The sequence below is a fragment of the Anolis carolinensis genome, unplaced genomic scaffold, assembly GCF_035594765.1.
Source record: "Anolis carolinensis isolate JA03-04 unplaced genomic scaffold, rAnoCar3.1.pri scaffold_11, whole genome shotgun sequence".
NCBI classification, from domain to species: domain Eukaryota; kingdom Metazoa; phylum Chordata; class Lepidosauria; order Squamata; family Dactyloidae; genus Anolis; species Anolis carolinensis.
In genome coordinates this window covers 15,680,467-15,705,352 of record NW_026943822.1, presented here as the reverse complement: position 1 = coordinate 15,705,352, position 24,886 = coordinate 15,680,467, and the positions used below count along the sequence as shown (strand labels likewise).

The 24,886-nt window shown below is 38.5% G+C and overlaps 1 protein-coding gene and 1 long non-coding RNA gene across 2 annotated transcripts in view; one reads left to right on the top strand and one right to left on the bottom strand.

Annotated features, from left to right (window-relative positions):
* Nucleotides 1-24,886, bottom strand: part of fbn1 (fibrillin 1) — a 245,076-nt gene that overhangs the window by 43,488 nt on the left and 176,702 nt on the right. Inside the window, exons 33-44 of the mRNA XM_062963593.1 lie at nt 23,841-23,963; nt 21,541-21,663; nt 19,458-19,583; nt 18,564-18,686; nt 18,321-18,443; nt 17,848-18,012; nt 15,889-15,957; nt 15,663-15,788; nt 14,098-14,220; nt 10,600-10,758; nt 4,535-4,606; nt 2,974-3,099 (exon numbers count right to left, since the gene is read on the bottom strand). Of these exons, the coding sequence (XP_062819663.1) occupies nt 2,974-3,099; nt 4,535-4,606; nt 10,600-10,758; nt 14,098-14,220; nt 15,663-15,788; nt 15,889-15,957; nt 17,848-18,012; nt 18,321-18,443; nt 18,564-18,686; nt 19,458-19,583; nt 21,541-21,663; nt 23,841-23,963 (1,458 nt within the window). The remainder of the gene's footprint in view (nt 1-2,973; nt 3,100-4,534; nt 4,607-10,599; nt 10,759-14,097; nt 14,221-15,662; nt 15,789-15,888; nt 15,958-17,847; nt 18,013-18,320; nt 18,444-18,563; nt 18,687-19,457; nt 19,584-21,540; nt 21,664-23,840; nt 23,964-24,886) is intronic.
* Nucleotides 10,753-13,985, top strand: LOC134294012 (uncharacterized). The gene is made up of 2 exons (XR_010000990.1): nt 10,753-12,599; nt 13,835-13,985. It is a non-coding gene; the product is annotated as an uncharacterized LOC134294012 (long non-coding RNA).

The window sequence follows — 24,886 nt, the reverse complement described above, 5'->3', positions numbered from 1 at the left end:
TATAAGGCCTCCCCCGAAAGTAAGACCTAGCAAAGTTTTTGTTTAGAAGCATGCTCGGCGCCCGCCAAACAAAACACCAGAGCATGCAGGATTGGTAAATGTACATACGAGTTGTACATGGAAATAATGGTAATAATAAGAAATTCTTGACAGGAGTCACAGTTTGTCTGGTTTGGTTATGTTGGATTGTGATGAAAACTACTGTACAGTATAGAATAAATGTTCATTTTTTCTGTTCAACGAGAAATGTGAATTCTTCTTCATGGAAAAATAAGACATCCCCTGAAAATAAGACCTAGTGCATCTTTGGGAGCAAAAAATAATATAAGACACTGTCTTATTTTCAGGGAAACACGGTACCAAATGATTTCAGGGATACTGTGCTAATGTTGGATGTGTCTCGTTTTTTCTGTCTCAGAAAAGCTTCCACCAGCACTATTTACTTTCTGTTGTAGAAGAGGTTGAACCTGATGGGTTCACTGATGGTTTAGAGAGAATTGTGGGATTTCCTGTGAGATTTCCTGGGACACAAAGTGATGAAAATTCAAGTCAGAGAAATGATTAAGCCAGCTCCATTGGCTGCCGATATGCTACCGAGCCCATTTCAAAGTGCTGGTTTTGACCTACAAAGCCCTAAACGGTTCTGGTCCAATTTACCTATTCGAACATATCTCTTCCTATGAGCCCATAAGAACTTTAAGATCATCTGGGGAGGCCCTGTTCTCGATCCCACCTGCTTCACAGGCGTGGCTGGTGGGGACAAGAGACAGGGCCTTCTTGGTGGTGGCTCCTCGGCTGTGGAACTCCCTCCCCAGTGGCATCCGGCAGGCTCCTTCCCTTCTAGGGTTCAGAAAAAAACTAAAAACATGGCTATGTGCTCAAGCATTATGAATGAACTTTCGAGCTTGACATGGTCGGTTTTTAAGATTCTGGATTAACAAGGTCTAGTGACGAAAGGACATTACCTCGGTGCATGGTAATGTTTTATTATTGTATATTAGTTTTTATGATGTTTTAAATGTTTTTAGTTTTTAATGCCTTTTGTATTGTATTGTTGATGTGATGGCACTGTGTTGCCAATTTGTAAGCTGCCCTGAGTCCCCCAGGGGAGAAGGGCGGGGTAGAAATACCGGAAATAAGTAAATAAAATAAAATGATGGATCTCTCTGGGAAAAACCTGACTCAGAAAGTACAAGGCTCCAAAGTCAGTCAGAAACTGCAACATTAGATAAGGAGTCAGGCAAAGAGCTAAGTGATACGGAAGGCTTCCAGGGAAAAACACCTGGCACTATGGAGGTCAACAAAAGTCTTCATTTACAGGTCAGAGCATTTACGTGGGAAAGTTGAGGAGAGAATTCATGGGAAAAGAAATGACTTCATGGGTGCTTATTACTGAGCAAGTGGAGCCCCCAGTGGCGTAGTGGGTTAAAGCCTTGTGACTTGAAAGTTGGGTTGCTGACCTGAAGGCTGCCAGGTTCGAATTCCACCCGGGGAGAGCTCCCTCTATCAGCCCCAGCTCCATGCGGGGACATGAGAGAAGCCTCCCACAAGGATGGTAAAACATAAAAAAAAATCCGGGCATCCCCTGGGCAACGTCCTTACAGACGGCCAATTCTCTCACACCAGAAGCGACTCAGGTTGCTCCTGACACGAAAAAAAAAAAATGACTGAGCAAGTTGTTTACCTAAGAATTAGTTTAGGCAACGTGGCATTCAAGGGAGAAGCTAGGCCTGAGTTCTCTGGTCCTTGTTCCAAATCAAGCCTTGGTTTTGGATTTAAGTATCCTGGAAGATTTCTGTGTTCTTGTTTTAGAATTCATGCTCAAGTCTTACTAAGTATACCTTTTCTTGTGGACTTATGCTGCACTTGTGACTTTCTGACTATTCCTGGACTATATTACCCTGGGATTTGCATTAGACATCTGAATTATTGTCTGGTTATCACCTATTGCAAACTCTTTCTTGGAATTATACATCTTCTTTCCTTGTTGCTGATTTTTCATATACAGTAGAGTCTCACTTATCCAACATTCACTTATCCAACATTCTGGATTATCCAACTCCGTTTGCTTCCCACCTCGATCTACAGCTATTTCTCTAGGCAGCAAAGATTGAAATTTTGATGGATTTAATTTCCAATAATGTTGATACTGTCAGTTCATTTTATGCCATTCTATCTTTATTTGTAGTCAATTTGTTAGTAGCCAATGTTTCTTTAGTCAATGTTTTCAAAATATTGTGATGTTTTGGTGCTAAATTCATAAATACAGTAATTGCTACATAGTGTTACCGTCTTTTGGACTGGTTTTTCTGTCGATTTGTTGTAAAACATGGTAATTTTGGTGCTTAATTTGTAAAATCATGCCATTATGCCATTCTATCTTTATTTGTAGTCAATTTGTTAGTAGCCAATGTTTCTTCAGTCAATGTTTTCAAAATATTGTGATGTTTTGGTGCTAAATTCATAAATAAAGTAATTGCTACATAGCATTATTGCGTATTGAACTACTTTTTCTGTCAAATTTGTTGTATAACATGATGTTTGGGTGCTTAATTTGTAAAATCATAACCTAATTTGATGTTTAATAGGCTTTTCCTTAATCCCTCCTTATTATCCAACATATTCATTTATCCAACATCCTGTCGGCCGGTTTATGTTGGATAAGTGAGACTCTACTGTATTTTATGTGTTTTTACAATAAAGTGTTTGCTTATACTCTGGGCTCTTGTGTGGTGCTGTGACTGGGATAGTGATGCAAGAGGCCTTTTCGATGAAGGCAACATGTTTGCTGGTTGTTGTGAAGATAATGCTAAGAGGCATGGTGGACCAGATGCTGTTCACCCACAACTATCCCTTAAGCACATAAACCTTTTGCTTCCTGCTCTTGGCTGTTTTTATCTGGCAAATGGTTCAATCTGGCGAACTCAACTGCTGTTTCTATCCAGCCTTACATGAGAAAGAAAAGTCACTCACCTTCACAGATCAGTAATTTGTCATTGTAGAAGAATCCCGCTGGACATTCGCACCGGAAACTGCCCACCAGATTGATACAGACGCCATTCTCACACACACCGGGGATCTCACGGCATTCATCAATGTCTACATTAATAAAAGAATAATGGTAGAGATATCTGAAGAAGATACTCGCCAAACGAAACAAAAATAAACAAAAACCATCAAAGACAATGCCAACTTTAAATAAGCGATTTAGTTCTTTAAAATTTTGTACAGTTTTGCTTTCTATACCATGGACCAGGGGTCCCCAAACTTTTTAAGCAGAGGGCCAGTCCACAATCCTTCAGACTGTTGAGGGGCCGAATTATCATTTGAAAAAGAAATACAAACAAATTCCTATGCATACTGCAGATGTCTTATTTGTAGTGCAACAACAACGACGAAAGAATACAATATTTAAAAATGAAAACAATTTTAACCAACATAAATCTATTAGGATTTCAATGGAAAGTGTGGGCCTGCTACTGGCCAATGAGACAGTCAAGTTAATTAGGATTGTTGTTGTTGTTGTGTGACTTCAAGTCTAAAATTAATTATTTATTTACTGCATTTATTTACTACGTTTATATCCCACCCTTCTCAACCCGAAGGGGACTCAGAACAGTTGTATGTACATACAATATATTATATTATTAGCATAACACTATATTAGCATCATATATTACTATATTGAGCTATACTATACTATTATATAATATGTAATATATAACATATAATTAATATTATTATATTGTATTATATTAGTATTATATTGTATAACATAAGATTATTATCAATATTATATGTATATACAATATATTATATTATAAAACTGAGAGCGGGGGCCAGGTAAATGACCTTGGAGGGCCGCATCCGGCCCCCGGGCCTTAGTTTGGGGACCCCTGCCATGGACTATTCTAGTTTGCTCTTCGTGGGAATCAAAACAAAAAAAGGGAAGAAGGGGATTCCACCTAAGAATACATTTGGCTCCTTCTTGGATTCCTCAGTATTTTTCCCCTTTTGAGTTTAAGATTTGGAAATCTTGGCCATGAAACATCAACACAGTTGTCCTTTGTGTGAATAACATTCAGGCTGAAACCTTTCCTTGCCCCACTCGTAAACTGCCCACAAACAAAAAGGATCAGCAACCCTTTTCCATTCAATACCCAGAGGAACTGGTGTGAAATGTCAGATAAAAATCTTTGCTTTAGTAAGAAGGAAAGGCTCCCAGTTCCCTTCCAATCCATTGCTGGCTGGCAGTGATCCCAGAAGCCTTCCATCCTCTGGTACCTATGGTCTACGAACGGAAATTTAAGTGCAATATCCACAGAACTTTATATTTCCTCCACCCGCAACAGCGGCTATCACAGCTGCCAGCTCAGAGGGCCCAGGAAAAGGAACTAAGCTGAGACACGGCGGTGGAGTTCTCTGCACTGTTTAGTCTTCAGAATCTTCTGGGAAAAGTCAAACAGCCATTCCCTTTCCCTTAAATATATATTTTATGGAACTAAGTATTATTTTCCATAGAATTTGAACTTACCAACAGGTAATCCTGTGTAAATGTCTATGACGAAACCAGGCCTTTGACTTCCACATAGGGTTGAAAATTCATCTAAAGTAAGTTCGGAAAAAATAAATAAAATGTTACACACACATTAAAAGATACATTTGATTAAATAATGATTTGATTATAAAAATTATGTTTTGATTACATCTCGACACTTGGGAAGTGTTCGACTTGTGATTTTGTGATACGAAATCCAGCATATCTATCTTGTTTGCTGTGTCATAATAAAATAATAATGCAAAGACTCCAGTAAAGGTGGTCCCAGTGGTGATCGGCACACTGGGTGCAGTGCCTAAAGACCTCGGCCTGCACTAAAACACAATCGGCACTGACAAAATTACTATCTGTCAGTTGCAAAAGGCCACCCTATTCGAATCTATATGCATTATTCGCCGATACATCACATAGTCCTAGACACTTGGATACTAATCTTGTTGTGTATCTAATTATGATGATGATGATGATGATGACAACGTCCGACATGTGATTCAATACAACAGCCAGCAGAGTGTCTGCTGTGGACTCATCTTGTTGTGTTTCTAATAATAATAATAATAATAATAATAATAATAATAATAATAATAATAATAATTGGGAAGTGTCCGACTTGTGATTGTGTGATATGAAATCCAGCATATCTTATCTTGTTTGCTGTGTCATAAAATAATAATAATAATAATAATAATAATAATAATAATAATAATAATAATAATAATAAATCACACAGTCCTAGACACTTGGGAAGTGTTCGACTTGTGGTTTTGTGAAACGAAATCCAGCATATCTATCTTGTTTACTGTGCCATACAACGTCGTTGTGTTGATAATAATAATAATAATAATAATAATAATAATAATAATAAAGGCCACCCTACTGGGGTCTGCACGCATCATCCAAAAAAACGAGGAAAAGCTGAAATTTGATAACACATGGCTCTTGTTTTCATCATTAAAAATATATTAAATTAAATTACATAAGATGGAGCAACAGAGTTCTGGAGGACATCTGGAAGGTTCTGCATATAGTTCTTATCTTTTTTTTCCTTATATATATACCTTCACTTGCTCATGGAGAAAAGGATTCTAATACTGTGCTATCTCAATTTTTAAATGGGCTTAAGTTTAAATTGCTTTTAATTCTGTTGATAGTTCACTACTACTACTACTACTAACAACAACAATTTCTTACTTATTACCGGCATCTCCTTACAGCTCAAGGCGAGGCACAATATAATAATAATAATAATAATAATAATAATAATAATAATAATAATAATAATAATATCTTGTTTGCTGTGTCATACTATGCTGTTGTGTCAAAATAATAATAATAATAATAATAATAATAATAATAATAATAATAATAATAATAAATCACACAGTCCTAAACACTTGGGAAGTGTTCAACTTGTGATTTTGTGCTACGAAATCCAGCATATAGATCTTGTTTGCTGTGTCATACTCTGTCTTTGTGTCAATAACAATAACAACAATAACAACAGCAACAACATCACATAGTCCTAGACACTTGGGAAGTGTTCGACTTGTGATTTTGTGATACGAAATCCAGCATATCTATCTTGTTTGCTGTGTCATACAATGTTGCTGTGTCAATAATAATAATAATGGAAAACGACTGAGTGACTTAAAATCAGTACTACAATTTACAGTTTTCATTGTCTGCTCTTGTCTGATCTTAAATTAAGAAAAGCAGAATAAAATGCTTCCAACAAACAATTAACTCCCAAACTTTTTAGCCACTGAAAACCAGGTTTTTCTAAAAGCTTTAAAACCAGGCAAACATCTGACTTAAGTTTTCCCAACAGCTTTACAAGGAATATATTAAGTGGTGCCTGCCCACAAATTATGTGATATGACTGTAAGTTTACATTAACAACTAGATCAATCAATTATACAACAAAAGTTTTTAGAATCATCTCTGGGCGAAATTAAAGATATTAGTTTGGTTTCAGATGATTGCCTAATGGAAAACAGGGCTACATCTGTATGTTCAGCTGCTGAATATTTCCACGACTGAAAACAAGCCATTAGGAGATATAATCACAACCAGTTTGATACATCTGGAAGAAAAGGAGAACGGCTGAAGAAGAGCCAAAAGAAATCTGCTGTTACGTTGAAGACAAAGTGATGTTCTGTTAAGGGGATTTGGCTGCGGGATAACGTATAAATTCCAGCATTGCATTCTGAATTATGTCCTAGCGTGGATAATTCACAGTCTCCTAGTTTGATCTCTAAAATGGAAACAATAGAGGTCTTTATCTATAAAAGTTTATCTAATGCACATCTAGTGCTTAGATATAATAAAATGAGATTAACACCCTTGTCAAGGGAAGTGAATCAAATCACTAGTGATGGGATTTTTGGTGGGAAATTTGTATGGTTTTTCGGCTTTCTTGCGATACCTTTCCACCACACCTGACTTTAACACACAATGTACTACAGTGTTCCCTCACTTATCATGGGAGTTACGTTCCAGGACCACCCGCGATAAGTGAAAATCCGTGAAATAGGGACGCTATATTTATTTTAGTATTTATACATTACTAGCTGTGCCCGGCCACGCGTTGCTGTGGCAAAGTGGTGGTGGTATTGGTTAAAAATTGTTGTGTAATTTTTATTTGACGTTATTTGTATTTTTAAATTAATTTTATTGTAAGTTATCTTTTTATTTATCATATTTTATTATTTTCTTGTATTATTTTTAGTTATTTTCTGTTATTATAGTATTTTATTGTATTAATTTTTTAGTGTTTTTAATTATTTTTAGTGTTTTTTGTTATTTTTGATTGGGTTGCTAGGAGACCAAGTTGGAGGAGCTTAGCCTTCTAACTGGCAGCAATTGGATAAAAGCAATTATTCTTCTCCCTCTAATTAAGACTTTATTTTTCTTTTCTTTTTGTTGTGTCAACCTAGAGGCGTGGATGATGGGTTGTGTTGTCAAATTTCGATGTTCGGGGGCCTGTAGTTTTGTTGTTTTGTGGGTCGCCGTGATTCCATCACTCTTTTATATATATAGATTTTAGTAGTTATACATGATTTTATGTTTATCAACCAATCGTGTGTTGTTTACAATCTCACGTTGGCAACTAGAGTCTCTGTCCCCTTCCTCTGCTCTCGAGCACGTGCATGCGCGCTCCCACTGTCACTTGGGCTCCTTTTCTCTCCCTTCGGCTTCTCCTTAGGAAGGAAGGAGAAAGAGAGAGGGAGGAAGGAAGGAAGGAAGGAAGGAAGGAAGGAAGGAAGGAAGGAAGGAAGGAAGGAAGGAAGGGAGGGAGGGAGGGAGGGAGGGAGGGAAGAGAAGAAAGAAGGAGGGGAACATGGTGCCGCCTCCTTCTCCTTCCACTGCCACTTGGGCTCCTTCTCCGCCCCGCCACCTGCACCTGACTGAGACCACTGCCACTGTAAATTGTAACTTTTTATGATTTCTAATATTCTTTTAGTGTTTAGTGAAAAAACACAAAACAGCGAGTCCGCGAAAAGCAAACCGCGAAATTGCAAGGGAACACTGTAACCTTTGGTCTCTCCTATGTTGCACAAAGTCCCGAAAAGTCTTCCGCTTGACTTCAGCAAAATGTATGTCACAACAGGTGAACTACAGTAGAGTCTCACTTATCCAACACTCACTTATCCAACGTTCTGGATTATCTGACGCATTTTTGTAGTCAATGTTTTCAAAACATCGTAATATTTTGGTGCTAAATTCGTAAATACAGTAATTACTACATAGCATTACTGCATATTGAACTACCTTTCTGTCAAATTTGTTGTATAGCATGATGTTTTGGTGCTTAATTTGTAAAATCATAACCTAATTTGATGTTTAATAGGCTTTTCCTTAATCCCTCCTTATTATCCAACATATTCACTTATCCAACGTTCTGCCGGCCCATTCATGTTGGATAAGTGAGACTCTACTGTATATAGATATGCTACTTTTTCCACCCTGTTGTCCTTTTAGGAATGCTATTTTAGCATCACAGCAATGTTATGTTTAGTTGGGGTTGACAATATTTGGAACTGAAAACAGCAATGCTTCCTTCGTTGAACAATACTTTGCTACAACCTGGGGATCTTCTTGCTTTGCAGCCACATTCAACAAAAAAGCTTTGTAAATAAGACACGCACCACCAACAATAGCTCACTGCAAAGAAAAGATTTACTACTTTGCTTCCCATGCTGAAAATCTGAGGAAAAATCCCCTTTCATAACTGTTGTTTACTTTAGAAAATGTCCTATTGAGGCTTATGCTGTCCATTCTCAATTTTTTTAAAAAAAGACCAGCTGCAGGGGAAAGGCTTTCTTTGAGATCTGAGCAGACAAGGAAACACAAAATTCCCAAGGTATATCTGTGGTGATTTCAATAATCATCACCACCTCATTCACATTTTTCCAAAGTGTGAAATGATTTCTATGTATGGTAGCGAAAGCTGGGCAATGGAGAATATTGCTTGAACAGATGTTGACATTCTTTTGTCCCATCTTCACTTCGGCAAGCGTTTCCCTCCCTCCTGGAGTTGTTAATGTTTGGGATTTATAGAGGAGGTAAACAAAAGTTATGTCTGTTAAATCATAGTAATATTATACATATATATCCACCAAAATATTAATACACAGCAGTGTAGTATTTCTAAAATAGATATTACAGGATTAAATTCTCACAAGTATGTGTACATATAGCAAAACAGTTTGAGTTTAATTCACTCTACTGCTTAAAGCAGGGGTCCCCAAACTTTTTATGCAAAGGGCCAGTCCACAATCCTTCAAACTGTTGAGGGGCCAAATTATCATTTGAAAAAAATACAAACAAATTCCGATGCACACTACACATGTCTTATTTGTAGTGCAAAAACAACAACAATGAAATAACAATAAAAGAGCAATACAATATTTAAAAATAAAAACAATTTTAACCAACATACATTTATCAGGATTTCAATGGGAAGTGTGGGCCTGCTTATGGCCAATGAGATAGTCAAGTTAATTAGGATTGTTGTTGTTGTTGTTGTGTGCCTTCAAGTCATTTCAGACTTTGGGCGAGCCTAAGTCTGAAATTTATTTATTTATTTACTATATTTATTTACTACATTTGTATCACACCCTTCTCACCCCAAAGGGGACTCAGAGTGGCTTACAAATTATATGTACATACAATACGTTATATTGTTAGCATAGCACACTATTAGCATTATATATTACTATATTGAATTATACCACTATACTGTAATATTATTAGTAATATTATTAGTAATATATAATTAATACTATTGTATGGTATTATTATTAGTGTTATATTGTATTACATTATAATATTATTATCAATATTATATGTATATACAATATATTATATTATAAAACTGAGGGCGGGGGCCAGGTAAATGACCTTGGAGGGCCGCATCTGGCCCCCGGGCCTTAGTTTGGGGACCCCTGGCTTAAAGCATATAGTGCAGGGTTAAGCTTTTACTCATATATGCATAAGTAACAAAATAGTTAGAGTTCAATTCACTCTTTTGCGACTTGTTATAACAATATTATAGTTGTGCTGTATGTTGCAAGTAGTTGTCTTCTTTTGCTTTTCTGCATATGAGGAGGAGGTTGGTAAGTAGGAATGAAGGAAGTCTCTGATATGAGAAATATTTGTTGTGTCCTTAAAAAGATGCACGACAAAGAGTCCCGTTTTTTTTTTCTTTGTTTCAGTTCGAGCCCTTCTTCAGGTTTTTTTAAGGACAATTAGGTTACAGAGACTCTATATTCTCGTTGAATTCTCGTTCATTCAATTCCTGCGTTGCTTTACATAGAGTATTGTGCTAAGTTTTTTTTGTTTTCCGTAGTGAGCAGCACACTGAAGAAGGGTTCGAACCAAAACAAAGAAAAAAACCCGGGACTCTTTGTCGTGCATGTTGTTCATGCCACAGTCAAAAAGCCTTCTGAATCAGCTGAGCAATGTAAAAGCCCTGTGCCACATTTATATACAGTCTGGTCTAACAGCTGGACCCTGTTCCCTCTAACAAAAATACATACCGGTGCTTGGGATTGGACACTGTTCACAAGGTCTGTTCCAGGCTCGTCCGATGTTGTAGGAACAGCAGCACATTTTTTTGGTCATGTTAAAAAGCAGCTCTCCATCACAGGTTTGATTGTCAGCATAGAAGTTTCGGTAGCACAGACTCCTTCTCATATCTGCAACGGAGAGATGGGAGTTATTAACACCTTTGCATAATGCACATGTGCCAAACGCAAGGCTTGTGGCTCAAATCCGGCCCTCACTGCCATTTTATGTGGCCCTCCAGATGTTGGACTACAACTACAACTCCTATATTCCTCATCATTGGGCTTATGACTAGCGCTGATGGGAGTAGGGATCGTCACATTTGGAAGGCTGCAATTTGTTCCGTTTTGTAAGGAGTTTGCATTTGGAGACAAGGCTTGTGGATAAAAGCTCTGACTTTAAAATGACCTGTAACCTTTCCTAGGAGCCCACCGTGGCGCAGCGGTTAAACCCCTTGTGCCGGCAGGACTGACGACTTGAAGGCTGGGTTGCTGACCTGAAGGTTGCCGGTTCGAATCCAACCCAGGGAGAGCGCGGATGAGCTCCCTCCATCAGCTCCAGCTCCATGCAGGGACATGAGAAAAGCCTCCCACAAGGATGGTAAAAATCTCAAAACATCCGGGTGTCCCCTGGGCAACATCCTTGCTAACAGCCAATTCTCTCACACCAGAAGCAATTATTATTTTTCTCTATTATTATTGGTATTATTACATTTATTATTTTTCTCTATTATTGTTGTTACTATTACATTTATTTTACTCTATTTTTATTTTTATTATTAGTACATTTATCATTTCACTCGGATCTTAATATTATTATTATTATTATTGCATTTATTATTTTACTCTATTTATTATTACTTGTATTATTTTCCTGTGTTGATGAAAGAAGATGAAAATAACAATTTGAACAGAGTTGGACAGCCTTATCTTAAATTTGAGCTTTATGTAAGTATTCAAAAACATTTAACCTACTGATGCCTCAATTAATGTAATTTTATTGGTATCTATTTTTATTTCTGAAATTTACCACCCTCGGCTTATACTGGAGTCAATGTTTTCACAGTTTTTTTGTGGTAAATTGAGGTGCCTCGGCTTATATTCGGGTCGCCTTATACTTAAAAAATTAGGTGCCTCGGCTTATATTCGGGTCAGCTTATACGGGTAATAAAATGAGAGGCAGACAGATCTGGGAACTACAATAATTTGGAAATCCTCATCCTTATGCAAGCTGCACTGAAATAAACAAAAACTGTGCAACATTACCACCCTTGCGTAATACCCGTACTTAAATATTTTCAAACAAGACCAGCGCATAAAAGCTTCCCTTAGAAGTGATCCATGGATTGGAGCGTGATTGAGATTCCCTTTAAAAATATTTATTTATTTATTTATTTACATCACTTTTATCCCGCCTTTCTCTCCGAGGAGACTCAAAGCGGCTTACAGTAAATAGGCAAAAATTCAGTGCCTAAAAACAATGTAAAAATATCAAGACACCAAATGCCTGAGAATCACTGCGCCTTTAAAAGACAAAATGCACTCGCTCCATGTTTTATTCATAAGCCACTTGTTTCATGCTTCATTTTTTTAGGGGATGTTGGAATCCAGTGCTCTCGTGTTACAGCATGGGCAGCTATTGTGGCGCAATGTCATCCTCTATGGAAAACCGTTTGGCAGCGTGGTCTGAAGCCCAAGGACTGCCACTCCGTCTCGTAATTATAAAATCCAGAACATGCTCATCAACAGCCTCGAAACCTTGGCAGACGGCACACAGCCTAACCTCAACCAGCCACAGGTTCTCACTTAAATTCTTGCTCAAGCTGTGATTTCATATCCTTCTGGTGAAATAGTGGAATATGATCCCTTTGGCACAGTTTTGCTCGGAGATGGGAGGATGTTTGGAACCTTGACAGAAATTCAGCACAATGGGACTAAAGGATATGCCCGAAAACTGTAATCTTCCATTAATGGTGAGAATGAAACCCTAATAAGTAGCTCTGCTCCTGAAACAATGAGTTGAGTATGTTATTATATTTCTCTTTTCAGTTGATTACATTAAAGTAAAGGGACCATTTGTTTGTCTGGCTTTCCCAAAGTTGATCTTCACTCCCTATTGCCAGTTTAGAAGTGGTGGGTGATTCAAATAAGGCTCTAAAAACTCCCTTTTCCTTTCTCCCTTGGGCATTTTAAATTCAACACAGTAGAGTCTCACTTATCCAATGTTCTGGATTATCCAGCGCATTTTAATAGTCAACTAGCTGTGCCCGGCCATGCGTTGCTGTGGCAAAGTGGTGGTGGTATGGGTTAAAAATTGTTGTGGATTTTTTATTTGATGTTATTTTTATTTTTTAATTAATTTTATTGTAAGTTATCTTTTTATTATATTTTATTATTTTCTTGTATTATTTTTCGTTATTTTCTGTTATAATAGTATTTTATTGTATTAATTTTGTAGTGTTTTTAATTACAGTAGAGTCTCACTTATCCAAGCTAAACGGGCCGGCGGAAGCTTGGATAAGCGAATATGTAGGATAATAAGGAGGGATTAAGGAAAAGCCTATTAAACATCAAATTAGGTTATGATTTTACAAATCAAGCACCAAAACATCATGTTATACAACAAATTTGACAGAAAATGTAGTTTAATATGCAGTAAAGTTATGTTGTAATTACTGTATTTACGAATTTAGCACCAAAATATCATGATATATTGAAAACATTGACTACAAAAATGGCTTGGATAATCCAGAGGCTTGGATAAGCGAGGCTTGGATAAGTGAGACTCTACTGTATTTTTTATTGGGTTGCTAGGATACCAAGTGGGCAGAGCTTAGCCCTCTAACTGGCAACAATTGGATAAAAACAATTATTCCTCTCCCTCTAATTAGGACTTTATTTTTCTTTTCTTTTTGTTGTATCAACCTAGAGCCGTGGATCATGGGTTGTGTTGTCAAATTTCAAGGTTGGGGGGCCTGTAGTTTTGTTCGTTTTGTCCGGTGCCCTGATTCCATCACTCTTTTATATATATAGATGTTTTCAATTTATCGTGATATTTTGGTGCTAAATTCGTAAATACAGTAATTACTACATAGCATTAATGTGTAATGAACTAGTTTTTCTGTCAAATTTGTATAATAATAATAATAATAATAATAATAATAATAATAATAATAATAATAACAACAACTTTATTTTTATTCCCCAGCGGCTGCTGGATAAAGCGGGAGAAGAACCAGGACTGTATTCTTCTCTGAGACAGTTTTATGGACTGAGAAAGGACTGTTCATGACTGTCGACTTCTTTAAGCTTTTGATTTCTTTAAATTAGTAAAGTTCCTATATTGTTTGTTCTGCAAACCTGAGTCTGTTTGTTCTGCAAACTCATTGTCCTGCAGGGTGGCTCTGGGGCTTACGGGCACACGTAAGAGCTTCCATTCATCATCTACAATCCGCAACAACATACACTTACCCATGCAATTGTTTCCACCATTAACCTGCATGTAGTCCGGAGGGCAAATGCAAGTGTAATTCCCTATAGTATTGTAGCAAGTACCAGGACCACAGATGCCAGGTGTAGTACATTCATCAATATCTGCAAGGAAAATAAAATCATGGGGTCACAGAAAGAAAGGCTTCAAAGCTATGCCATCTTATCTCCCACTGTTAGCTCCAGCTTCTGCCAACCTAGTAGTTCGAAAACATGTAAATGAGAGTAGATCAATAGGTACCGCTCCGGCGGGAAAGTAACAGCACTCCATGCAGTCATGCCGGCCACATGATCTTGGAGGTGTCTATGGATAACGCTGGCTCTTCGGCTTAGAAATGGAGATGAGCACCAATCCCCAGAATCAGACACAACTATACTTAATGTCAAGGAAAAAGCTTTACTTTTAATATAGAATTAATGCAGTTTGACTGCCATGGCTCAATGCTATGGAACGGTGGGAGTTGCAGTTTGGTCAAGTATTATCACCCTTTTGCAGAGAAGGCTAAAGACTTTGTAAAACCATAGCTCTTTAAATCCATAGGCAAATCTTATAACCTGAAGTTATTGGGAACAGTGGTCATATAATAATAATAATTATTATTATTATTATTATTTATTTACAGTCTTTATATTCCGCCCTTCTCACCCCGAAGGGGACTCAGGGCGGATAATAATGAACACATATATATGGCAAACATTCAATGCCAACAGACAAACAACATATATAGACAGACACAGAGGCATTTAACATTTTTTCCAGCTTCACGATTCTGGCCACAGGGGGAGCTGTTGCTTCACTGTCCACTAGTGGCTGTACTTCCTCATTCCATTCCTCGTGTTTTGCTGGCAGTTTTATGATGTTGTAAATTAGTTAAATTAGCCTCCCGCATAAAGCGTACCTAAATTTCCCTAATTGACAGATGCAACTGTCTTTCGGGGCTGCATAGGTCAACAGCAAGCCGGGCTATTTAATGGTCGGGGGCTTAACCCGACCCGGGCTTCGAACTCACGACCTCTTGGTCAGTAGTGATTTATTGCAGCTGGTTACTAGCCAGCTGCGCCACAGCCCGGCCCCAATAATAATAATAATAATAATAATAATAATAATAATAATAATAATAATAGTAACAATAATAATTATTATAAAAACTTTATTTCTAGACCGCCCTCTCTCCCCAGGGGAGTCAGGGAATTAATATATATATAAATGGCAAACATTCGTTATTATTATTATTATTATTATTACAGTGATAATATACTTTCTACTCTTCTTAAATGCTGCTCAGTGACAGCAATGTACTTGGTTTTACAAAGAACAAGGACATCATAGTTTCAAGTCAAGAATATTTATAGACTATAGAGGGTAAGAACAGATAAATGGGTGAAGGTGCTATAAGAAAGTGCCTGAAAAGTAGTAACATGCATAATATTAAGTTAACAATACATGAGCAGAGTATTCTAGTGAAAAACTATTATACAAATATATTTTCCCAGGCAGAACTTAATGCAACGAATTCCACTATTGAGTAAACCTGAAGGTAACTTACCATCACAAACTCGTGTCTCTTCATTCAAATAGTAGCCGGAAGGACACTGGCACTGAAAGCTCCCAAAGGAATTGATGCATTGCCCTCCTTGGCAAAGTCCAGGCAGCTCCTGACATTCGTCAATATCTATCCAAATAAAATATATAATTGCATCTTGTGAAAAAGGACCGAAAAGCATCAAACGATATTAATTCATTTGATACCAACCAATGATGGTATGCATTACCTTCCAGGATAACTGTAATAGGGTTGGGACGGAACCCTTCTCCACCAGGACACAGCAGCTTGTAATCGGCTGAAATGGGAAAAAAACTTTATAGATCAGTAAAAGCTTTACCACAAAAATACTGCATTTGAGTTTCATTCAATCAATTGGCACTATCCATATGTTGACTCACAATTCAACAAGTGGTTGAAAAGGTCTACTCTAACTGGAACTAACCAATAAGAGATTAGCCCTTATGTTATCAGTTAACTCTTTCCAAACCAGTTCATTTTTCTATTAGAAATACGAGGGTTGAATGAAAAGTAATGCCTCCACCTTCGTGACTTGGGTTTGGATGGGAATATTTTAATAAACCAAATGCAGAAATAATCCTTAGAATGTGTACCACTATTCACTTTCCCACATAATCACCAGACAATTGGATACATTTCTGCCAATGATGAACAAGTTTTCTGAAGCCATCACGGAAGAAGTCGACACTCTGTTTCCGCAACCAGCGTCTCACAGGTCCCATCGTGCACAGATCTTCCGATAGCCAAACAAAGCAATAATGTGACCCACACGTCCTTGTGAAATGCTGACTATGCTTGAAATTTCTCTCTGAGTGATATGACGATCGCCCTGAATCAATCTGTCAACCTTTTGCTTGTGAAACTGGGTGGTTGCTGTCACAGGACATCCAACTCTTTGTTTGTCACGCAAGTCAGATATTCCCACCTCAACATCTTTAAACTTACTTGTCCAACAACGCACAGTACTCACATCAACACAATCACCACAAACAGCTTGCATTCTCTCATGAATCTCCTTTGGGGTGACACCTTCTGCTGCAAGAATTCAATGACTGTATGTTGCTTAAGTCGCATTGATCGGCTGTTCCATACTTCGCACTTTGACAACACAACCGTTCAATGCTAAGGCTTCCCCGTCTGCGCAGGGTTCCATACTTCGCACTTTAACAACATAACCATTCAATGCTCAGGTTTGTTTGTCACGCAAGTCAGATGTTCCCACCTCAACATCTTTAAACTTACTCGCCCAATGACGCACAGTACTCACATCAACACAATCACCACAAACAGCTTGCATTCTCTGATGAATCTCCTTTGGGGTGACACCTTCTGCTGTCAAGAATTCAATGACTGCACATTGCTTAAGTCGCATTGCCCGACCGTCTGCGCAGGGTTCCATACTTCACACTTTAACAACACAACTGTTCAATGCTAAGGCTTATTTATTTACTTATTTATTTATTTACAGTATTTATATTCCGCCCTTCTCACCCCGAAAGGGACTCAGGGCGGATCACATTATGTACATATAGGGCAAACATTCAATGCCCATAAACACATCGAACCAAGACAGTGACAACAGACAGACAGACGCAGAGGCAATTTAACCTTCTCCTGAGGGGATGTTCGATTCTGGCCACAGGGGGGAGCAGCTGCTTCATCATCCACTCTGATAGAACTTCCTCATTCCAACGTTGTAAATTAGTTAAACTTGCCTCCCCACTTTTATAAGTGGTACCTTATTTCCTACTTGATAGATGCAACTATCTTTCGGGTTGCTAGGTCAGCAACGAGCAGGGGCTATATTTTATTTTTAATTGACAGGTGCTCACCCCGCCACGGGCTGGCCTCAAACTCATGACCTCATGGTCAGAGTGATTTATTGCAGCAGCTGTTTACCAGCCTGTGCCACAGCCCGGCCCCACCAAATGGAACTGAAGAGGAGAGTCTACTGAACAAGTCAGTACCTGCCACATACTGGTACTGCCATCTGTTGAGGAGTTACGAAGGTGGAGGCATTACTTTTCATTCAACCTTCGTAACACAACCACCAAGAATTGGACATATCGCCTTTGGGACGATCCTATTGGAACTAAGACACTCTCTAAGGGAGAAGCAAACCAAGGCACAAATTAACCATGGCCTTCCATGGCTCTGTCTCACTTACTTGAGTTCACGGCTGGACACTGTTCGCAAGGGATTCCCCAGGCTTTCCCAAGGGAGCAGCAGCAGGAGGCCTTGGAAACGCCAACCCCAATTTCGTTGCTGCAAGCCGTGTCTCCATTATCTCCTCGAGGTTTAATTTCCAGGTAACAGTATCCAGAGCGGGTATCTAAATGTCAAAAGAATCAAATGTTTCACATTGTGTCATGTCTTAAATCACAAGAGGAATGTAAACTTATACATTTTGACTGATAGATTATAATTTTTAAAAAACCAAAAAAAAAAGGATCTGAGTTTGCAAGATAATAAAAAGGATCTCTTGGAGGTTTCTCATCCATAGATTTGATGATACATGACAACAAGAAATTCTTCTTAACCTCTGACTCCCAAAAATATATACAAGCAATGTAGATGCACCTCGTCTGTTCTGTTAGGAAAGCCCCGAAGATTGTGGCAAGAAAAGAAAATAACATTTACCAACACATCCAACACGAGTGGGGTTCAGCTCGAAATCTGGAGGACATTCACAGGTATAACTGCCTGGGATATTGAGGCAAGTGCCGCTGATACAAGTTGTTGGGTCTGCACATTCGTTGATATCTATGGGGAGAAAAGTATAGAAATTTAACTTGAGCTGAAATCTCTGCAAACCAGCTAATACAAGCGACATTTGGGATAATGTGCAGAACACTTGTCAAAAGAGGCAAAGCCTATATTTACCTGTGCAGTTGCCGCCACTTCTGTCCAGTTCGTATCCTGTCTCACATTGGCATCGGAAGAGACCAGGGAGGTTGTGGCACGTTCCATAGACACAAATGTTGGGCAGAATGCACTCGTCAATGTCTTTAAGAAAACGGAAGTGAGACAAGACATAAGAATTATTTCACCGCCAACAAGAATGCATTTTTGCATATTAAGTCTTCATTAAGTAGATATTTTAAAAAGATGACAAATATGACTGTTGCGTTTTTTAAAAATACAAAGTCATGCACTTTAAAAGATTTCTTCGCTATGAAAGAAACCGATTGGAGTGGAGTATCTGAATATTTAAAAAAGAAAAAATATAAAACACTGATATAAACCCAAAACTTAAAATTATAAATAAATGAAATACAAAAGAAGTGATTCTGAAATATAATGGAGGGTAAAATTAGAGAACTTGAAATCAAATAGTAGAAAAGAAGACAATGATGAAAACACAAGGACCCAAGAACACAGGAAGAAGTCAGGAGAATAAAAAAGTTAAGAAATAGAAATAAAAGAAGGAAAAGGAGAGAAACCCTATGGAACAGGAAATCAACACAAAAAGAAACCAGATCTGTTTCTTTCTTTTTTCTTTTTTCTTTTCTTTTTTCTTTTTCTCGTTTTGTTTTTTCTTTTCTTTTTCTTCTTTGTTTTATTTTATTTTGCTGGTTATAAATAATTGTAAAATCATAATAAAGAGTATTTTAAAAAAAGATTTCTTCGCTATATTTGGGAATTAATGTTTCCTTGGGGAAGTGTAATTTTAAAAAAAAGCGAAACATAGTAAACAATTGGCTAACACATGGAAGTGTCAAATTAATTAGACTTGTCCATTTGGATAGATAGATAATAGAAAGACACCACAACTACCTTCACAGGCTTTCCCATCTGGGCTTGGCAAAAATCCCATATCGCATTCACAACGATAACCTCCTGGGGTGTTTAAACACTGGCCATTTCCACAGAGATTCACATTTTCTGAGCATTCATCAATATCTGGAAGAAAAAAAAAACAGAAGTCACATTAGTGTGTATGCATTTCCTCATCCTCTCTCTTTCCTTCTTCAATTTCAACAAATAACTTTTTTCCAAGGCCACAAATTCTACACCTGCGTCGCGTATCATACCTGATGAACATGACTATTTTAATTTTAAGAGTTTACATCTGTATTTTAAATTAAAAGTAATATATCCACTGGATTCCTTCTGATTTTTTATATTCATATTATTTTCTATTTCCCTTATAACCAATTCCCAAAAACCTTTTACATGTTTACAATCCCACCACATATGCATGTAGGTTCCAATTTCCTGGCACCCTCACCAGCGTTTTTCATTATTTTTCTTATTCATAATATTTAACCTTCTCGGTGTTAAATACCACTTCCAAATTAGTTTGCCCCAGTGGCGAAGTGCATTAAAGCACTGAGCTGGAGACCAAATGGTCCCAGGTTCAAACCTCGGGAGTGGTGTGAGCAGCCGCTGTTAGCTCCAGCTCCTGCCAACCTAGCAGTTCGAAAACATGCCAATGTGAGTAGATCAATAGGTACTGCTCTGGCGGGAAGGTAACGGTGCTCCATGCAGTCATGCCGGCCACATGACCTTGGAGGTGTCTACGGACAACGCCGGCTCTTCGGCTTAGAAATGGAGATGAGCACCAACCCCCAGAGTCAGACATGACTGGACTTAACGTCAGGGGAAACCTTTACCTTTTAAAATTTTCTTTTATTCTAATTGACATGTTTTTTAATTGTCTTGTTTTCCATATCTCCTCCCAGTCTTTTTCCATTATCTTTGTTCCTACTTCCCCCTCCCATGATTCTCTTAACGTTAATCTTTTTATTCTATGACTTTAATTAGTATTTTACATATTTTACTTGCTGTTCCTTTTAATTGCTCACTATTTTCTCTTTTTAATGCTTTTATTATTAATTCCTCAAATTGCGTTATTTGTTTTCCAGTTTTATTTCGGGCCCACCCGTTTTCATTCCATTTCTCTAATTGAATCCAAGCAATATTTATTCCTCTCAATTCTTCTCTCATTTTTACCTTTTCCATTTTTTGTTCTATCCAATTTCCTACCCTTTTTAGTTCCCTTTTTTATTTTTTATTTTTTTATTTTCAGCATTTATATTCCGCCCTTCTCACCCCGAAGGGGACTCAGGGCGGATCACATCTATATATATATAAAAGGGTGATGGCATCAGGGCAGCGGACAAAACAACAAAACTACAGGCCCCCCAACCTCAAAATTTGACAACACAACCCATCATTCACGGCTCTAGGTTGATACAACAAAAATAAAAAATAAATAAAGTCCTAATTACAGGGAGAGGAATAATAGTTTTTATCCAATTGCTGCCAGTTAGAAGGCTAAGCTCCGCCCACTTGGTCTCCTAGCAACCTACTCAGCCCAGGGGACAGGCAGAGTTAGGCCTCACTTAGGCCTCTTCCACAGATTATCTAATTTGCACTGGATTATATGGCAGTGTAGACTCAAGGCCCTTCCACATCTAGAATCTTATATTATCTGCTTTGAACTAGATTATCTTGACTCCACACTGCCATATAATCCACTTCAGTGTGCATACTGAACATAAAGACAGCCATACAACAGACATTCAATACCACCACTACCTCAACAATTTCTCACCAACACCACCAGACAATGCCACAGCAACGCGTGGCCGGGCACAGCTAGTTACACATATAGGCAAACATTCAATGCCTTTTAACATAGAACAAAGACAAACAAACATAGGCTCCGAGCGGGCCTCAAACTCATGACCTCCTTGTCAGAGTGATTCATTGCGGTGATTCATTGCAGCTGCTCTCCAGCCTGCGCCACTCTTTATCTAGCGTTCTTTATCTAGCGTTCCTTTTAGTTCCTTTGGGAAATCTTTTTCCATTATAATTGGTGTGTTTGTGTGTGTGTTTCCAAGAGAAAGCTTACCTGTACACGTGAATCCATCACCACTGTATCCTTCTTTACATAAGCAGCGATATGAGCCCATGGTGTTTTTGCAGTCAGCGTGTGGGCTGCACATGTGTGTCCCATTGGAGCATTCATCTAGATCTGAAAAGAAGACAACACACATTAATAAGAAGGACTATTTATTATTTCCAATCCTTATCTTGTTCTTTACAGTCATGCTAAACCAATTCCGATCTAATAAAATTCAATTACTGGAGATGTAGAGTATTAACACACCAGCTAGCTCAACATGGAAACACATTAATATGCCAGATGAAAACATCAGAAGTGGTTTACGATGAAGTAAGAATATAAATGCATATTTAAGCAGAAGTTTGTGGAAGTTGATGATTATAGATAAAAACGCCACCCTCTATGGCAGGGGTCCCCAAACTAAGGCCCGGGGGCCGGATGCGGCCCATCTAAGCCATTTATCCGGGCCCCACGGCACAAGGGCTGAAGGGGGTTGGGCTAAATGACCCAAGGGGTCTCTTCTTCTCTTCCAACCCTTATTATTATTATTATTATTATTATTATTATTATTATTGACACAACGACGTTGTGTGACACAGCAAACAAGATAGATATGCTGGATTTCGTTTCACAAAATCACAAGTCGAACACTTCCCAAGTGTCTAGGACTGTGTGATGTATTTTCGGATGATGCGTGCAGATCCCAGTAAGGTGGCCTTTTGCAGTTGGCAGATCGTAATTTTGTCAATGTCTATTGTTTCCAAATGCCGGCTGAGATCTTTTGGCACGGCACCCAGTGTGCCCATCACCACCGGGACCACCTGCACTGGTTTCTGCCAGAGTCTTTGAAGTTCAATCTTGAGGTCCTGATAGCGGCTGAGTTTTTCCTGTTGTTTTTCTTCAATGCGACTGTCACCTGGGATGGCAACATCAATGATCCAAACCTTGTTCTTTTCCACAACTGTGATGTCTGGTGTGTTGTGTTCCAGAACTTTGTCAGTCTGGATTCGGAAGTCCCACAGTATCTTTGCGTGTTCATTTTCCACAACCTTTGCAGGTTTGTAATCCCACCAGTTCTTAACTGCAGGGAGGTGATACTTGAGGCATAGGTTATTATTATTATTATTATTATTATTATTATTATTATTATTATTATTATTAGCATTGAGGCTGGGTGGCCATCTGTCAGGGGTGCTTTGCTTGTGCTTTTGGTGCACAAAGGCAGAAGGGGGTTGGACTAAATGACCCAAGGGGTCTCTTCTTCTCTTCCAACCATCATCATTATTATTATTATTATTATTATTATTATTATTATTATTATTAACATTGAGGCTGGATGACCATCTGTCAGGGGTGCTTTGCTTGTGCTTTCAGTGCACAAAGGCAGAAGGGGGTTGGACTAAATGGCCCAAGGGGTCTCTTCCAACCCTCTTTATTGTTATTATTATTATTATTATTATTATTATTATTATTATTATTATTATTATTATTAGCATTGAGGCTGGGTGGCCATCTGTCAGGGGTGCTTTGCTTGTGCTTTTGGTGCACAAAGGCAGAAGGGGGTTGGACTAAATGACCCAAAGGGTCTCTTCCAACCCTCTTTATTGTTATTATTATTATTATTATTATTATTATTATTATTATTATTATTAACAACATTGAGGCTGGGTGGCCATCTGTCATGGGTGCTATGCTTGTGCTTTCGGTGCACAAAGGCTGAAGGGGATTGGACTCAATGGCCCATAGGGTCTCCTCCAACCCTCTTCGTTGTTGTTGTTGTTGTTGTTGTTGTTGTTGCTGTTATTATTGCTCGGTGGCCAACTATAGTCCGGCCCTCCAACGGTCCGAAGGATCGTGAACTGGCCCCCTGTTTAAAAAGTTTGGGGACCCCTGCTATATGGTAATCGTAATATTCTGCACATTTTATAAATAAGGACAGAGAGTTTTCACTCCCAGGAACAGAAGTGGAAGTCATTTTCAGCTGATTATTTGAAGGAAAAATATGTTTATTTTAAAATCTTCTGGGCAACGGTTCAAGAGGCTTAAAGGAAGGAGCACAATTTCCTCTTCCTCAAGTTTTCATGGAGCAGCTAGATCAACATCAGAAAGGGGCTGCTAAAGTCTATGAAATGTCTGTTCTGGCAAACAGGGTTGAATTTAGCACTCATAAGGTCGGTTCGATCTAAAATTCACATCTGTCCTATCACTAGAAATGGGGAGGGAGTGTGTGTATATGAAGCAAAGGCGATGCTAAAATTATTTCCCTTCCAAAGGTTTAAAAAAACAAAACCGTGCCTGAATCTTACCTGTGCATTTGATGCCATCTCCAAGCCAACCTGGAGCGCAACTGCACTTGAAACTGCCGGCTGTGTTTGTACATATTGCATGTCGGTCACAGTTATGAGCTCCGATTTCACATTCATTAATATCTATAAAGAGAGAGAGAAATGATAAGATGCTTGTCTTTGTCTACTGTCATATATTGCAGTTTAACAACATCGAACGGCATTATATGAGTCTGCACTGTCATATAATGCAGTTCAATTGCATAATGAAGGGCCATGGTGCCACAATGGGTTAAACCCTTGCCACAGTTCGAATCTGCAAGACGGGGTGAGCTCCCATCTGTCAGCCTAGCTCTTGCCAACCTAACAGTTCGAAAACATGCCAATGTGAGTAGATAAATAGGTACTGCTTCGGCGGGAAAAGGCAAAGAGATGTCACCAGGAGGTGATAACTCAAGCTCCTCAGCTTGAAAATGGAGGGGGGGAAAGCACCTCCCCAAAGCCAGAGATTAGCACTATCTCCAGAAGCCGGAAATGAAAGAAGAAGCCTTTGCCTTGTTTGTGTTTGTACATCTCATTGTATTTGACTGTAAAAGCATTGAATGTTTGTCTATGTAAATGCTAATTATTATTATTTAAAACACAAGTTGAGTCCACAGAAGACACTCTGCTGGCTGTTGTATTGGATCACACGTCAGACACTTCCCAAGTGTCTAGGACTGTGTGATGTCTCGGCAAATAATGCGCACAGATCCCAGTAAGGTGGCCTTCTGCAGCTGGCAGGTGGGGATTTTGTCAGCACCGATTGTGTTTACGTGCAGGCCAAGGTCTTTAGGCACTGCAGCCAGTGTGCCCATCACCACTGGGACCACCTTGACTGGCTTGTGCCAGAGTCTTTGCAATTCGATCTTTAAATCCTCATATCGTGTCAGCTTTTCCAGTTGTTTCTCCTCAATCCTGCTGTCCCCTGGGATTGCAACATCGACAATCCATACTTTATTTTTTTTAACACAATCATGAGGTCAGGAGTATTGTGCTCCAAAACCCTTTTTGTCTGAATAATAATA